The sequence below is a fragment of the Colias croceus genome, chromosome 23 (genome assembly GCF_905220415.1).
Source record: "Colias croceus chromosome 23, ilColCroc2.1".
Taxonomy (NCBI): domain Eukaryota; kingdom Metazoa; phylum Arthropoda; class Insecta; order Lepidoptera; family Pieridae; genus Colias; species Colias croceus.
The window spans coordinates 7,746,921-7,765,943 of NC_059559.1; the positions used below are offsets into that span (position 1 = coordinate 7,746,921).

The 19,023-nt window shown below is 33.9% G+C and overlaps 1 protein-coding gene and 1 long non-coding RNA gene across 2 annotated transcripts; both read left to right on the top strand.

The window, feature by feature from the left end:
• Window positions 1–5,197: 5,197 nt before the first annotated feature.
• Window positions 5,198–10,162, top strand: LOC123702425. Its single transcript, XM_045650174.1, has 3 exons — window positions 5,198–5,650; window positions 5,925–6,123; window positions 9,775–10,162. The coding sequence occupies exons 2-3, from the start codon at window positions 6,072–6,074 to the stop codon at window positions 10,143–10,145; spliced, it is 423 nt and encodes a 140-aa protein (XP_045506130.1). The 5' UTR covers window positions 5,198–5,650; window positions 5,925–6,071; the 3' UTR covers window positions 10,146–10,162.
• Window positions 10,163–16,851: 6,689 nt separating this feature from the next.
• LOC123702320 lies at window positions 16,852–17,688 on the top strand. Its single transcript, XR_006752853.1, has 2 exons — window positions 16,852–17,199; window positions 17,620–17,688. It is a non-coding gene; the product is annotated as an uncharacterized LOC123702320 (long non-coding RNA).
• The last annotated feature ends 1,335 nt before the right edge of the window (window positions 17,689–19,023 follow it).

Genomic DNA, 19,023 nt, shown 5'->3' on the forward strand with positions numbered 1-19,023 from the left:
AATATTTTTTACACGTCGTTTTGAAACTTAAGTAATATCGAACATTTTTAGTCTTGCCAATAAAATCGAATTATACGGGATTTTGTATAAAAAATATTGATTATTTATTACTGTTTTGTTGCTTATTAAGGCTTATTGTAAATGTAGTTATCATAGGTATCGTAGACAATGCATTCCGTATTTATTTATTCACTACCATTTCTACCGATCAGATATTGTAAGTAAAAAGGTGTACTTAGATATATAAATTGATATCTTACTAGCGGTCCGCCCCGGCTTCGCCCGTGGTACATATTTACGTTTGCTCTGCATAAATACCATCCTCGTTCTTCAAGGAATATAATAAAAAAAGAATTAAAGAAATCGGTTCAGCTGTTCTAAAGTTATGCGCTTACCAACACATTTTGGGATTCATTTTTATACATTTCGCCCGCTTTGTCTGAAACCTAATAAATTATTTACTTAAACCTTCCTCTTGAATCACTCTATCTATTAAAAAACCGCATCAAAATCTGTTGCGTAGTTTTAAAGATTTAAGCATACAAAGGAACATAGGGACAGTTAAAGCGACTTTGTTTTATACTATGTAGTGATATAGATTTGAGTGCCATAAAAACAAAAATATAAAATTCAAGGTGTAGGTAGGTTACCTACACAACATTCGATCCACGGCAAACTAACGCACACACGATTAGACGTCAAAGTGAGATGGCATGATTCAACCATCGTGAGCGAAAGAGACAACTGTAAATTGTGGTTAATTACCATATTTCGACGAGCCAATCCCGGAGCGCTAGTAACCTATCTTAGACACTTTTTACTTATAATAAAGGCACAGTATTACAATAGGAAATAATATTGTAATACTGTGATATAGGTATTTGGAATGGTAGCTTTCGTCAAGGTATTCTTCGCATTTTGTGTATCGTCAGTATTAGTATGTTATTTGAATCTATTAAAAATCGGTTTATTAGAAGCATTTTTAAGCGGATTTTTAGTAGAAGTTGACTTAAGATAAGCTTTAAGCTGGTACCTATTCTGCAGTCACGTGGCGGCAGACGCTTTTTAAAATTTAACATAAGGTAATATTGTGTATGAACTTTATAATTTATTGATGTAATAAAGACGATGTTAGATAAAGTGTGTTGTTATTTTCCCTTACCTAAATTTACTTGTATAATACTAGCTACGCCCCGCGGTTTCACCCGCTCTGATCCTTTTGGTCTTAGCGTGATCATAATATTATATAGCATATCTATTTAATAGCCTTCCACGATAAATGGACTATCTAAACCCGATTTTTTTTAATCGGACCAGTAGTTCCTGGCATTTCATTCAAACAAAATCTTCAGTTTTATAATATTAGTAGGTATTTTCGAAATCAGTCGTATATAATTCCCGAGATAGCGCGTTCAAACAAACAAACTTATTAGGTTTAAAGACATTTATTCTCAATAAGATATGAAATCACTTACACGAGAAACTTAATTTTAAACATAACTAGGTACCTAGTTACTTATAAATAAAAATAAGATATCATTTGTTAGGTAAAGTTTAGGTTATTTACATAAGTACTCATTCATTGCATTCAAAATTTGAGCGTGTGGTCTTCCATTATGTGTTTCGCTCTTTTCGATAATTGTTTTTTAATACAACGAATTAGTTTACACTTTTCAATTTGCTTGGCAATCCGTTAAAGAAATGTGCCCCCTCGTATGTTGCCGTTCACCTTCCATAATTCGTTCGTATCATAGAGTAAAGTAATACTGGTTCGTATCTTCGGGAGGGCAAGATAGCTAGCTCGGCTATTAGGATAGTGGCGATTTAATGTGAGAAAATTATGTGCTTTCCACCCGCGGCTTCGCCCGCGTAAAGAAAAACCTTCATAGTTACCGTTCCCGTCTGATTTCCGGGATGAAACCTATCCTATGTGTTAATCCAAGTTTCAAGTTACCCTCTATATGTGTGCTAAATTTCATTGTAATCGGTTCAGTAGTATTTGCGTGAAAGAGTAAAAAACATACATATCTACACATACACACATAGATCCATCCTCACACTCTCGCATTTATAATATTAGTAGGATAGAGTTTGGCCATCCAAAGCTGAACCCAGTGTTTTTTGTAGCGGCCACACTATCTGGAAAGTTATCACATATCATGGCGTTTCTGCGTAGTTAGTTGTCAGTTTTGTTGAAAAAGGTTCAAATTATTTGCGAATTCAATTAGGTTTTAGTGTTGAAATATGGGTAAAACTATAAGGAATGCTGTGCGGCAGCTTTTAGTTCTAATAATTAATTAGTAGGTAAACACAAAGAGTTACAATGATAAGTAAATACAAAAAAAAAAATAATGTAGGTAAGTCAAATGTTTAATTGACAGGGCTACCAAATCCTTAAATAAATATTAAACCCTGATTTGTTGTGTACCTAATGTACCCATATACTATGATCACCTCTAAGAATATCAAAAGTAACAAAATGTTACCAGGTCCATATTTTTTAAATTTGCCGCCTTTTACTGGGTTCAGCTTTGGCTGGCCAGACTCTACCGAGTTGAATATTGAAACTTGATTCTGACTCTGCAAAGGGAAAAGGAATCGGATATTGGCTATCGGCGTCCGACACCGATATCGTATCAGATAATCTGAAAACGCTCAAAAAATAATAAATAAAGCATTATTCTGATATACATAATATTTTAAAGTGAAAACAAAATACCTAACGCATTATTATGAGAGTGACAGGTTAAGGTTCACTAGATAGTTAGATACTTAGATTCAGATGGAGCGTTGCCGAATTAAACCGAATGATTTATCGTCATTTTCAATAAAGCTATGTGTGCTGTCATTTCGCCGCTGCACTGTACGTACACGGTGCTTCTGTGTGCGTGTAATGTTACCAGATATTGAATAATTTCCCAAATTTTTGCCCTACAACGGAAAAAAGAGGGTTATGTTTTTCGAGTTTATGTATGTATGTATAATATTTATTTGACACGCCCTGCAGTATAAACCGTTGGACCGATTTTGAGTTGTGAGGTTTCATTGCAATAATCTGAAATATTATGTTAGTGGCGGTAGTGACGTAGGCTATATACATAAATTAGCAGTCAAGTTTTAATTTTTATTTTAATATATAATATAATTGCGGGTTAATGATATTTTTTTATAATATTGTAAATATTATTTTATTACATAAAGTACCTGCCTACTTAAGTTATGGACAAAATAATTGTATTCAGTTTTCAATTAAATAGATTACATAAAAATAGTTTCAATATTAACTATAATAATTATATTATTTGTTATTTTTCAAAATATATGAATGCGAATAGTGGTTGTTTTTAGTCGAGAATACGGGACATTTTATTTTCATCATATCCATCATGGAGTTCACATAAATTAAATTACTAGCGAAACGACTATGACGTTTTTAAGCTTTTTAAAGTAACAAAATAATGTATTATGCTTATTAAAATAATCTAATAATGATCATGAACCTTTAGTGCACTATACAAATAATCACATTCACGATCGAAAAATCCAACAGCATTACCAGGGTAATGCTGTTGGATTTTTAACCATTTCACCGTTTTACCAATAAAAATGGCAAATTCATTTTCAAAATACTGGCAACATACGTTGAAGTTTTGTATTCCTTCATATCTGTAAAATTATTATTCGTATAAAGAAATAAATCAGGCAAATAATCTACAGAAAACCTGTGAAACGATGTTTCATCTTTTTTTTTGTTTTCGGGAACAAATTTTACAGCGTTTTATTATCACAAGACAGCATTTTTTTACTAAAATTGCAAACCATTTTTGACGTTTTGCATGATACTATAGGCGATATAGCACTGGTGCAGCGACGTATTTGCTTTTGATTTCGTATTTTCTTTGACAAGGGCGACGGGCGGTTGTCATGCTCCATCTGAAGGTTAGATACAACTCTATGGTGTTATCAATTGTCCGTATTTAAGCAAAAAGGAACCACCCAGCAAACACGCACTTCTGAGATATCAAAGGATTTACAAAAACATTTGCAGCTCTGTTAGATGAAGTAAAATTAATATTTATTTTATTTAAATTCATTGATAAATTACTTATTTAAGTATGTGTATATAAATTTGCTCTGAATACTCTTAAACTTTCTAGATAATTAAGAAAATGTGCATGTGGTTCCTTTTAACATTTATCAATTGATAGGTTTTCTCTTATACAAAAAAGAACCACAACCCAGGGATTTAATGATATAAATGAAACTATGTATTTATAATATCGTAATAAAGCTTTAATTTAAAAGATATATAAAATAATACATATAGAGTATGTTTATTCGACGTTATCATCAAATTGGATTTCGAAATCCACCGTGTCTAGTTCATCTATTGCACTATCACTAATAAGATTGTTATAAAAACTCTGTGCATATTGTGGAATGAGATGTAATATGGCCTGAATATCGCTTGAAGGTGAAGAAAGCTTCTCAAGAGGCATCGACGTATAAGGTTCTTCGTTATCTTCTGTAATAAAAAGAAAAAAGCTTTTAATTAAAACAATAAAGCCGCGTGGCTTTTATACGTAGATATATGACAACAGCAAAATATTATTAGTTCTTATAAAGCCGTGTCCCTACTAGACGACTAAGTATGTCGTATGGTACATGCGCCATGTACAAAAAACTGGCTAGGTGCGAGTCGCACACGCGCAACGAAGAGTTCCGTACCATTATCTATAAAAACGGCAAAAAAAATCACGGTTTATTGTATGGGAACCTCTTAAATATTTATTTTATTCTGTTTTTTTAGTATTTGTTGTTACAGCGGCATCAGAAATACATCATCTATGAAAATTTCGATTGTCTAACTATCACAGTTCATGAGACAGAGGGACAGACAGACAGACGGACAGCGGAGTCTTAGGCCGAGATTCATAGATCGCACTTTAACTTTACTTTGATGGAAAGATCTACTTTCCCCCAAAAATATATTTCTTAGTCGTGTCAAGCTCATCTTTACTTTCCAGAAACTATACTTTACTTAGTAAAGGCTAAGGAGCCGATAATCATGACTTTGGTCTCAAAGTAAACTTTACATGACTATGCGTATAAATCATGTAGGCCTTCATTTTAAACCAATTTCCTAGGACAGAAACACATTTTAATATGGTTGGTATGGTGGTAATATCGAAACGTCATGTCGATTTGAGTGACATTTTTTTTTTGATGTGTTGGTTGATCGTTGCATCGTTTCGTTTGTACTTTGTTTTATACCATTATTATATTTTTCTGACGAATTTTGCTGTCTACCGGTTTTTGATATTTCTACAATAATCTTCTCGACCCTGGCTTGTTATAACGGACTTGATACTGCTACCTGACTGACAATTACCTTTTGCAAATTCTACCTGTTTACCGATCCTGCCTTTGTTTTCGACCCTTGCCTGTTTATGGACCCCGACTGCGCTAGAATAGAAAAAAAAAGCCTCCCCACACCGAATACGAAAAGCAACTCTTAATAGAGTTGGTGCAACCACTTGTAACAACACTAGATTGTAGAAAGACTGACGGCGTTACTGTGAAGAAGAAGCATGAGGCTTGGGAGAAACTCACAGTAGAATTCAATAGCTCTCGTAATATAACCCATCCGGTAAGTAGTTTAATATATTTATGTAGATTTATCGTATTGTATGTTTTTTTTTAAATTTAAGCAAATTGACATATTGTATGTAATTTTAAATGTACAACTATACATTCCTATTATTAAAGGTACATTAGACCATGTATTTAATAATAAGCCATGTAAGATAATATCTATAATATGCTTTGTTGGAAATTCATAAATATTTTTCTCTAATAATGTACGTATAAAACTGTCTATTAACTTAAATGACTTATATATATGTTTAATTGCATTATTTTAGGTTACTTCAAAACAACTTAAGAAGATGTGGCAACATCTGAAATCAAAAGCAAGAGATGCAAAAACAATTGCCAACTAGTCCCAAAATACTGGAGGAGGCCCACAACCACCTGAAATAGGGGCACTAGAAAGTCAAGTTTTGGCCGTTATGCCAAATTTCATGCCAACAATCGCTGTGGATATTGATAGCGACATGATGTGTAAGTAAAGGAGAATGCCCATGAAAGTATGGACCACAGTATAGTGTTGCGTCAATGCCGGAGTGGTTTTGGAGGGTTCTTCGATATTCAAAAGATTTTTACCAATTGATTTTTTTGTGATAAAAACAGGGGTTTTCAAGATATTGAGAAAAATGTGAAATAACCTCAAAACTTAAATAACCCCGATTTAGTTAGGTTTATCTGTTATATAAGTAGTATTTTATCGCCCGAAGATTATTTTTCGTTTCAACATATTTAATCTATGCGTAGAGCTTATACTTTCAGACAAAGTCTACCTGTTCATCGTCTAGTGTAGGTAGGCACCAGAAATCTTCCGGGACGGATTTCAAGAAAACCTAAATATATATTTAAAAAATGCCAATAGAGTTTTTATTCGGTTTACATGTTGTTGTTGTTGTTTGAATCTTTTTTTCACTACATATTCGAAGAAAGATAAAAATAAGAAATAACTGGTTACCTAACAAGCTATATGTCATAATAATATTTTTTTTATATATATTTCTATTATTTTACTTCACTATCTATGTTAAAACAACCTACAGTGTATAAACAATACCTTAAAAAGTGATTTTATGTTAATTGATTTTTTTGTAATTCAATGTAAACAATAATTGACATTAATACATTTATAGTCCTTTTCAGCTATGATGATTCCTGTGACACTTCATCGTGTTCCGAATTACGTATTTTATGTTTAAAACGCCAAAAAAATTTTAGTGCATAATATTTTTATTTTATAGCGTAAATATTACCAAAAATATAAAAATGAAACATCTTAAGCTTATAAATCAAAAACAGTATTGTTTAGTATAATATAATGAAAAGTAAAATAAAATAACACAAAAATATAATACATACGCAATTCGTGTACATGAAATGGATCGTTGAAAAATCATAGAGTTGGAAAATCATATAATCGGCGCCCATCTTGTGTTCGTTTGTCAATCGAGTCAATCGTATGTACGAGTGCGTCAGCCTTGTATACAAGTTGCATTTTTATATTGATACTTTACATAGTATTCTTTCATTGTTACTAATTGTTATTGTTGACTTTTTGTTGCTGTTGTTAGCTAAGTATCCTTAGTTAATTTTCGGCGAAATGCCGAAAAAACTAATTTTGGTACTTTATTCAAATCGATTTCATTTCCATACAAAATATTATCGATTAACGGAAACAATTGATATGATTTCAGTAAAGACATCTCTACACGTGTCAAAAATCGATGTGTCACAGGCAAGAAGCTTATATCTTATACACTGGAGATTTCGGTATGAACATTTGACGTGTAACAAGAAAATTGTTGTGTTTTATCACTTTCACACCTAACTTGGTATTGCCACTGTTAATACGAAGTTTTCCCAAGGCTACTATGTATGCCGTAATATTCTGTGCAAAAGGTTAGTTTTTGTACATGAGTTTGTTGATAAATTGCCAACAACGTCATTCAGAAGCATTGTTGGATTAGACAATTATTATTTATGCTAAATAAAATAAGTATCTGGACCAATTATTAAAAAGCGATACTCCCTGATTATGGGTACCTAGTTACCATAATAAAATTGTAAAATAAAATAAAATTGTAGCAACTCTCACTTTGACAATATGGCATAAGTGTCAAAAAAATTGCGTCGCTTCGAATATTTAAGTTAATATTGTTGCGTATTTAATAAATATTTTCCGAATATAAATAATGTATTGCATTGTGAAAAATTGCAGAAGTGTTTGGACACCAAATTCTGGCATAGAATTTCACAGGCAAGTGTATATTTACGTTATTTACAATATTCCTCAATACTCCTGCATTTACCTGTTTAGAATCATTTCAATGGCAAAAATTGTAAAATTTTGCATCATTTTAGAAAGCAGTCATGTTAAATTTGTTATTTTCCTAATACTTTATCATTTTTCAACAATTTTTCAATAAACAAAATTAACAAGTAAGGTAACCATGATGACGAGTTTTTATGGATAGTGAAGAGAATATATTGTAATAACAATATTATGATGAAATTTAGAACACCATTTTCAAGATTTTTACTAGTAATGAAACAACACTCGACATCGGTATTGCACTCACATGTAGTTATAAGATTGTTCGTTTTTACATTGAAATTTATACTTTTTTAACTTACCTCATATTTATTTATTTATTTACATCACATAGAACTATATATTTTTTGTTTTAGGTATTTCAGCTTTCCAAAAAGTAAAATAAAAAGAAATATATGTGCCCATCAAGGGTAAAATTACTGAGGATTACGACCCAGAAAAAAATACCTTTTGAAAAATAAACTTTGTAAAGTTAGCTGAAATTTGTGCAAGGCGTTTATTATAACAGTTTTTCTTTGATGATTTTAGCTTGAAATTGACCCGTCGAAGCAACGCGTTTAAAAAGAAGATCTGAGTAGCTTACAATTTGGTAAACAGCATCTGATGCAAAACACAACTTTCCTCTATTTACAAAGGATGTTAATGCTATATATCGGTTCATATCCAGGCTTTGTAGCCAAGAGTTATTTAAAACTATCATTCTATACCAATTAAAATTGTATGTACCTATAAAGTATGGCCAGTAATATTATAATATAATACTGTTAAAAATATATGTCGTTTATTATTTATAGACCATGATTTTTAGTTTTTTCTATTTCGAAAAATCCTGAATATACAAACCAGTGTGGTCACCCACAGAAAGAGACAAAAAACAACACTGACGTCATTCAAGGTTATATTTTCTTGTGACAAGTCAATGGTCATAGTGCAATCTCCAGTGTATTAGATATAAGCTTCTTGGTCACAGGAATCATCTTAGGTGGAAAGGACTATAGCTATTTACCATAGTAAATGTCATAATAGTTACCGCTTGGTTACCGTGGTAACCGCCAACCGGTAATGGATACTAAATCTATGGTAACGGATCTAAACAATTACATGTCTAATTAGATTTTACAAAACATTCTCTGATCAAAATATATTTTCCGATAGTAAGAAGGCCTCTAAATTGCCGAGATTTTTTTTAAAAGTATTGTTATCTTGATACATGAGAAATTCCTGTACCAAAAATGTGAACGGTAATGGACACTAAATCTATAATAACGGATCTAAACAATTACATGTCTTATTAGATTTTACAAAACATTCCCTGTTCAAAATATATTTTCCGATGGTAAGAAGGCCTCTAAATTGCCGAGATTTTTTTAATAGTATTGTTGTCTTGATGCATGTACCAGAAAAACCAGTACCAAAAATGGGCATTCTCCTTTAGTTATTGTTAAAAATTTAGATATTCATAGCATTGTTTAGTTATTGTAAGGAGAGAATGAGTTATTGATAAATAATTTCTTTGGAGGAAACCTAATACATACCTAATTGAACCCAACAAATACCTCATGAACAGCAGTCATACACACTGTTTGTGGCTTACTAATGCATCAGTCCATAGCAATATCATTTGATCAGGTCATATAAAATATTTGCTGTACATAATATTAAAAGAAACTATTTTCATAACTACCTAATTAGTAATTACATAGTTATTGAATCCATTTTGACACATACTTGGTTGGAGAAACACTTTATTTATTATTTAAAGTAAAATACCTAATTATTTAAAATCTTCTGCTTAATAGATGTGGAAGACCATGAAACTGAAGCAGACGATGACAGTTCTGCTTGGCTTCCCATAAAAAACAGGGTGACAGAGCTGGAAGTTATCCCAGCACAGTCTAGCCAAAACAATGTCGAACAGCCATCGGCCTCAAGTCAAGAGCCTGCTTCCTCGACTATTGCAACACAACACATAAGAGGGTCAAGCAAAAGGAAAGGACATGAGGAAGCGGAAACTCTTGATGATGTAAGAAAAAAAATTTACAAGAGGGAGCTCCAGCATATGGAAGAGAGATTTGAGTTGGAGAAGAAATTGTTATTAGAAAAACATCATAAGGAAATTGAAATCCTAGAAATAAAAAAGCTTATAGCACTAAAGGAATTAAATAAATAATTATTTCTTGAAAATTATGGTTATTTTGTTTTTTTTTACATAAACCACCTAAACCTTATAAATTTTGACACTATCATTCAAGTAAACTTTACATGTAAGTACATGAATTCTTTTTTTTGTTATAAAATTCTACAAACCCATGAAATCTAATAAATAAAATAATAATATAACAACTAAGTATTCATAAATTTAAAGAAAAAATAGATGCAATTCTGCACAGTGTGCCTAGTGCGAGTTTTCATCGAGTACGAAACATTACTATCTCGTTTGCGTCACAGCCGAATTAGTATGGGAAATCGAACAGCGCCCCTAGCGGACGTATGGGGAAGCTTTGATTCCCCATACAAATTTCGCTGTGACGCAGACGCGATAGTAACGTTTCGTACTCGATGAAAACTCGCACTAGGCACACAGAACAATCAAAACACATCACATTATTCAAGAAAATATATTTTATTCAATAAAATTACAATTCTAGACAATCTCTTTTAGTTTTTTAAACTATCAATCAATACACAATCTCTTTGTTTTTTAAACTAATTAAATTGGGCTATAACAGCTTGCCTCATGGCGAGACCTTGAGCAGAAGAAGGGATCACTGGTCTTATTTCCATTTGCTGTGGTGGAATCAGATTTTGATTTTCCTCATAATTGTCCCCATAGGCAATACCAATGTTATGAAGAACAGCGCAGGCTATGATTATATTTGTTGAAGTCCTCAGCTTGGTGCGGAGCCCCAGTTGTAGACATGGAAACTTCCTTTTCCATACACCAAAAAACCTTTCAATTATGTTTCTGGTCCTTACTTGAGCATAATTGTAATTAATTTCTGCTCTAGTAGTTGCTTGCAGAAGTGGTGTTAGCATAAATGTAAAGGAAGGGTATCCACTGTCACCAACAATAATGCCATTTATCTCACCTCTGGAAAATTGTCTGAAGGCACGGGAATTTCTAAAAATTCTACTGTCATGGGAGCTCCCTGGCCATCGTACTACAATATCAAAAATCTCCATATTTGGGCCTGTTATCACTTGAGTGTTAATAGAAAATATACCTTTCCTGTTCCTATAGGCCTCCGAGTGATTGACATTTCTAGGTCTATTAATTTTTATATGGGTGCAGTCAATTGCCGCGATAATATTATTCAATCCACGACGGGTAGGACTTCTGCCTAGTTGTTCAAATTGATTTTTTATATTTTGTTGTTGTTCTGTATTTGGGAAATGTATGTATCTTGGTAACTGTTTAGCTAATGCCAAAGATACTTGGGCTATAACTCTACAAACCGTAGGCTGGCTTATGCTTATAATATCTCCATTCTCCACACACAGTCTGAAAACAAGAAAAAGAGAGACATTAATATTTTAACAGTAATATAATGTTTATACAGAAATCTCTTGGTATTTGTATGTTAAACATAAAGCCAGGTATAAAAGAACTTATATTGCCTACATAATAGATAATCCTTTCAGTGAACTAAGTAGGTACAAGTAAAATAGGAAAGATCAAAGAGGATTTCATGAAATAGATAAAAAAGAGATTTTATAAAAAATAAAACAATTATGTACCTGGAAGCTCCCAGTAGCATAAAATCGTAAAGCTATCAATAATTTTATTCTAGCTGTTAGTGGAAGTCCTCTGTTGCCAACAGACGAGTGGATGTCTCCTTCAATTTGCGGTAAGATAACATTTTCCACGGTGTGCTTGGTGAACCTATATCTACCCTTGAACTCATCAGCTCCATAGTAATCAAAGGGATCTTGATTGTACATATTTCTAAAATACACTCGGGGTTTGGCGAGTCTTCGTGCACGATTATCAGCAGCCTCTACCGCAGCTCCAATATTTTCAATTCGATCGAAAATCGAAAAGTTGGTCAATCCTTTCAACGTTTTGCATATCGAGCAGCAAGAAAGCAACAAGTTGAGCCGATATCGGGAGTCCAAAATTAATGCGTAGGTCGAATGTAAACTCGTTATCAGGTGAGCAGGTAGGTATCGGGAGTCCAAAATTAATGCGTAAGTCGAAAGTAAACAAGAGGTGAGCAGGTATCGGGAGTCCAAAAGTAATGCGTAGGTCGAAAGTAAATTAAAGATGTAGGTAATTAATATTAAACTTATTTGTGCAAGCAGCAAACAGAACTTCAAAGTCGAGAAAAAACAAGAACCGAGAACGTCAGTCAGTCGTCAAAAGGTCGTCAACGATGTTTCGTTTCATTCCACCAACATAATGATTTTTTTTTCTAAACATTTAATTTTTAATATAAAATAATAATTAATAATGTTATTATTATATATCTTTTTTATGGAAATATAACTTAATTTAATAATATGTTCACAAAAACATAAATTATGCGTATAACGTAACAGTTACACGTCTTTACCCTGTACTTTACTTTGCTAAGGAAAGTCAAGCAATTGTCTCTGAAATTAAATATGTTAAAAGTAAACTTCGGTCATACAAAGTTTACTTTGTGAAGACTCCTTTGCTCTAAAGTAAAGTCACGATTGTGAATCTGGGCCTTGGTAATAGGGTCTCGTTTTACCTTTTGGGTATGGAACCCTAAAAATCACACACAACAGTGACCAAACCTAGCAAAAAATTAATTAATAAACTTGTTAAAATTTTCAATTTCGCGGGCTATGGCCTTGTTCCGGTCAAAACAGTGGCAGCGCGACTTTTAAAATCAAACAAATAATTATATGCGCTGAATGTACTGTACTGAATCTGAATCTAAAGGAACGTATTTTACCAAAATAGTAGGAAGGTACCTAGATAATCTACAGTTGTTTTTAAAACAGGGTTTAGTAGTTTCATCTCACAATGACAGATGAATCGTAACAAAATGACTCTTTCGACTCGCCTTCGTGAACAACAACAGTGTCGTTAAAATACGTAAATCCACACAGGATTCCTCTTGTACTTACTAATTAATGAACTATCTTTTTAAAATCACTCCACAATCGGGAATGAATCAAAAGTGGATAAAGCGTACATACCTGCATCTCATAGATTCAATAAGTACTTAAATGCATTTAATAAAACAACTTACCCGTTGTATCTTCATTATTATCTTCGGTGTTCGTCTCCAATGATTTTCTTACCAATTGCTTCCTTATTTATTTATTACTAAACATTTTCACATTTAATTTTAGGTAATTAACAAAAACAATAGAACTTACTTCGCGGAGAAAAAAAACGGCCGTCACGTACTCACGTATTCGAAATACTTCGCTGATGCTTCGCTGAATGCATAGGCTGAATGTCACCTATAATGACAGATGTTCGACGTTTTACTTTAAAGTAGCCTACTCACGATTCAATTTCAGTAACAATCTGCTGACACAATCTGCAGTGAGCTGACAGATTGTGTCGTGAATAGTATAGTTGAGGGCACGTTGGGGGCGTAACCCAACATGTTGTGTATTGGATCGGCGCGGAAGCAACCCGACAAATTGTCTCAGCAGATTGTGTGCGTGTTGAAACGTGAGTATTGTGATTGCTCCAATCTCGCAGTGTTACCAACTCTCAAAAATATTTATCCCTAAAGTTTGTGTCAAAAACCCCTAAAAACGCCTAAATTATTCAGTTGTCCCCCTAAAAAAACATACAAATATAAATTCATGATGATTTAGAAATAATATGCTGTAATATGTTTCAAAAGTCTTTTTATTACAAGTTATTTAATACATAAAATATTTCGTCTTCATCTGAAGATTCAGCGTTTTTGAAATCATACATGTTGCATAAATTTAACATTTTATTGGATGGTTTAAAATATGTTGTACAAGATCCACCATTTCGATTTAATGTAAATCGGACCATCATGATGCTTTGCAAAATTTTATTTAATTACGTACTGGATGTCGCTATGAGTCGCTAGGTCAAGAAATAAATATTAAAACTAGTTATGTAATTATCAATTTAAAAATATTAAACAGTCAAAAAAAAATCCCTAAAAATACCCCTAAAAATTTCAGACCCCTAAAAAATTCCTATCTCACTTATTTACCCCCTAAATCTGGGGGAAAACCCCTAAGTTGGGAACCGTGCAATCTAGGCTCAATCGCGCAGCCGCGTTAATCGCAAAATGGCGGTTTTGAGATAAACGCGGGAAAGACATTTTTACATATTTGAGGAAGATGTTTATATTTTATAGCCGTTTATACTTTATAGCCCTTGAAATCTATCAATAAAATTGGAAAAAATACAAGCTTTACAAAGATAATTATCTTATATTTCATAAATTGTATATCCATTAATAATGCGTATTATTGCGTTGAGGTTTAGCGTCAGGCCAGGCATCAACGTTACGTGCACACCATAGAGGAAGGATGTATAATGGTGCACACGTTGTGGCAAGCAATCGCGGAATGAAATTGTGTCATCAGCAGTGTTGCCAACTTTTTTTTTCCGAACCCACATATTGGAGCCTCGTGGCCCACCAGAAATCCACTAAAGTAATCGGTCTTTAAAACCACCAGAAAAAACACTAAAAAATATCCAGAGACATGTAAATATTGAGTGCCCGTTGGTTAATTTTTTGCGAGTTATTTGTAAATAACAACAATTTTGAAGTAAGTAATTGACGTGACAACGTCTTAAATTAGGTTGCGGCTGGGAGTCACTTATGAAAAAGTGTAACGCTCGGTAACGTTACGATGAGTCACCGAAAGAGGCACGCGGGCATGGTTAGCCCGCCTAAGAGCGAGAGAGACAGACATAAAAAGTCGTTGTCACGTAAAACTTTCGCCCGTATACCGACTTTACAGGCAACCAATTATTTTTATTTTTGTTACATTTAAAGATCATCTAGAAAAATCTGCTTCTTCTAGAGTTTCAGTACCTATGTGAAGAATAAATTTCTGTGATAGAAATTTTGGTGTGTATTGTGGTTTGGGCATATTTAATGTAAAACCATATTACTTCACAAAATTAATTAAAATACGTCAAGCTAGAAGCTACCCGCCGCGGCCGCAGCGTAAAGCGTTGCCAATACGTAGGTACTGACAATTATTGTTTTTGTACACAAATACAGAATAAACATATAACCTTTTGAATCATCAAATCATACTTTATATCAATAGTAATAAAGTTTATAATCAAAAATATTCAAGAAATAGACAAACAACGGAGAATTCCCGAATGTTCGTTGAACCAACATGACACAAAATAAATCTTCCTAGTGGTTGAATGTCGTACCTTACCACTAATTGAACTCATCTAAACCACTAGGAAAATCCACCAGCCACTAAAACCAATATTTGTCCGCTAAATGGGGGAGCTAAACCACCCAGATCTAGTGGAAATTCCACTGAGTTGGCAACACTGGTCATCAGATTGAGGGTTGGATGAATCGTGAGTAGAGAACGCTCAATCGCGACTGCAACAAATTGTTTCAGCAGATTGTTGGTTGTGTTGAACCGTGAGTAGGGCCTTTAAAAATTGGAGTTTTGCACTTTGAGACTTTGAGCTATATATGACGTAATGAAATCAATGATTATGGAATCATGAAATACGTTGTCTATAGATGAGAAGCATTCTGCATTGTGCACAAGTCAAGGCATTGGGTTCCGTATAGCGAAGATGGGTTTCAGGTTGTTTTACAATATTTATTTATGCATGATAGAACCGAATGCTTGTGGTTTTATTTTGCAATAAAAAATTACAATAAAATTATGAATTTATTTTACGCCTATCCATACCACAGAAACCTGGTTCCATTTTGTGTATTAAAAATTATTGTTGTTAATAGAAATATGTGTAATGTATAATGGTACCAAGTATGTGCGGATTGTTTTGTATAAAATGACATGATAGTAATATCGTTTATTTGTTTGAACAAAGCAGTCCCGTGGTGCTGTGGTTCGGTTTTGCTTCATATTATGTATTATTCGTTGTTGCTGGTGGATCCTTTCTGCTTTTAGTATACCTTGTTTCCAAGGTAAAAATCATGTGGTTCTTGTTTGTATAAGAATTTAGACCACTTTTAAATGAGTATTCTTCAAAAAACGTAAAAAAGCAAATTTGTCGAGTGGTTCCATTTTGCATAAATACGGACAATTTTTTGTCGAAAAGGGCAATTTCAACAACCTTTATGCCTCCTCCACATTACTCGCGAAGTTGAACGAGGTTAGACGAATAGAATAATGTAGAGAGGCACTTCGGGTTACTTCGTCCAACTTTACCTCGCCTCGGCCGACTTCCATTTGTTGTCGGTTTTTGCGCCCGAGTCAAAGGGCACGAAGTTACCTGAAGTTCGTTCTGAATAGGAACGTATGCGCTCCTCGCGAAGTTGAACGAGTGTGTAGTGTAGCACCGCGGACTTCAGTCAACTTCGGCAGAGTACTTCGCCGAGGAACTTCGCGAGTAGTGTGGAGGAGGCATAATAGGCAAATCTGAAGGACTTGTATCCATAGTTATGAATAAATTATTAAAAAAAAAATGATGGGCAAATGTTTTGATAGGTTTGGCCTCTGGCAAGCGGCAACTGGCAAGTGGCAACACTGCACCCGTAGACAGAGTAAGGCCCCGTTTCCACCTGCAAGTAAACTTCTGCAAGAACTGTCCGACAGTCTGTCTGACAGCAGCTTGCATGTGTAAACTCGGCGTTTCCACCTGCAAGTAGACTTGCAAGTTGCTGTCAGACAGACTGTCGGACACTTCTCGCGGAAGTTTTCTTGCAGGTGGAAACGCGGCCTAACTAATAGACCCAATGACGATACCTTTCTCACTTACACAAGAAAGAGAGCGAAAATACCATAACAAATGCATAAGACAAAGACACAAATACCCAATTTTTTGTCCCTTAGTGTGTAACCTGTTTTTCAAGATCCGCAACTTGAGTTGCGAAACAAACTTTGACAGTTCGTGCCTTCATCGTGTTTGGTGTTCGAATTTTGGATATTATTTAGTAAAAAATCGATACGAGTACATTGAAAAGACGGTGAAATTATCTAAATATAGACATCGAAGTAAATAGAATGGTGCGTTGTCGTGTTATTGCATGTATAAGCGATAGTGAGAAGAAAATTGCCGGTGTGTCTTTTCACGCGTAAGTACGACTTTATTGTCCTTATTTATAGTTTCTCAGTGATGATTATTTATACTTTAGCCTAAAGTAACAACAAGTCGCGTTAAAACAAGGAAAATATTAGCGTAATATCGATTTTTACATTCAATAACCTATAAACATCAACAAGTAAGTGTTGCCAGTGTCGGGAAAAATAATACCCCGATCATCAATAAAAAAATATTGATTTGACAATATGGCGAAACTCGAAAGTAAATGAATATGAAATCCCATAATAACCCAGTGTTTCGGGAAGACTTCGGCATCGAAAACATATTTTAATTTATTATTTCTCATAGTAATAATTGTGATTGACATAAAATTACACTTATAATTTTAGAGAACCTGAACTACCTGCGAGCATTAATTATTATTAACCTATGTTTATCGATTTGTTTCCAGATGATCCAGACCTACGTAATTAATGGATCGAAGTGGTAGAAAAGATTGGATTCTCACAAAATATTGTAATGCCTCCTCCACACTACTCGCGAAGTTCCTCGGCGAAGTACTCGGCCGAAGTTGACTGAAGTCCGCGGTGCTACACTACACACTCGTTCAACTTCGCGAGGAATGCATACGTTCATATTCAGAACGAACTTCAGGTAACTTCGTGCCCTTTGACTCGGGCGCAAAAACCGACAACAAACGGAAGTCGGCCGAGGCGAGGTAAAGTTGGACGAAGTAAGCCGAAGTGCCCCTCTACACTATTCTATTCGTCTAACCTCGTTCAACTTCGCGAGTAGTGTGGAGGAGGTGTAAAATATGAACAAGCCAATGAAAAAGTAAGAAATGTGTTTCGTCATCAATAATCAATCTGCTTATATTTTTTGTATCTACTAAATTGATTATAAAGACAAAAGAAAAATCTCATAACTGGTTTTATTTAATTGCTCCTAAAAATATTTACCCTTTCCAAAACATCCGGGAGCTCGGATACTGTGGCAACATTCAACTTATACATTGACAAACTATCTTTGTCTCAGTCGCGGTTACAGAGTACCTTTGTCTATTAGTTTCTCAGTCTACGACTGCACCACGGTTTTCAATTTTAAAGGAGAACCATAGATAATACTGTATATGAGGAGAACTGTCATTTTACTAATCTGAAATATTCTCTCTGTTCTTCTCATCATTTGAACGTTTTTCATTTTTGATATTATTCAAAATGATTTCTTTGTATTTACATATCATCAGATTTAGTTTACTTACGAATTTGTCATGTATATATTTATTAAAGTCTTGAAAAACATACCTAGCTACAGTCCATGGCTAGTGGCTACAGTTTTCAACGAATGTGAAACAAAATGGAGACCGTAAGTACATTATTTTATTTCTACGCATTACTTTTTCGCTCTCTCATTACTTTTTCGATTTGATATATTATGGTTAGTAATAATACTGTTTTGTTTATATTGCAGATAACTTCCATGTGGCGTTTTCAGAATAAAGCATGATTCGTCACGCTACACCGTGCCGGGGCCGGGCCTTGCCGGAGTCGAAACAAAACATCATCCATACACTTTTTAACGCCCTGTCTGAGCACGGCCCGGCACTTCATACATAAAGTACCTATACAATGTTTGATCGAGCCTTGTACGCGACACAGAGCAAGCGTAAATACCTAACTGAAAATCTTCACGGTACCTAACTTGGGTAAGTCTTCATTTTATCCTACTAATATTACTAACGCAAACATTTGTAAGGGTGTATGCATGTTTACTCAAACCACTGAACAAATATTGATGATTCTAAGCAGTGATGTAGCTTATGTGTCAGATAATACATAGGTAAACTGTTAAAATA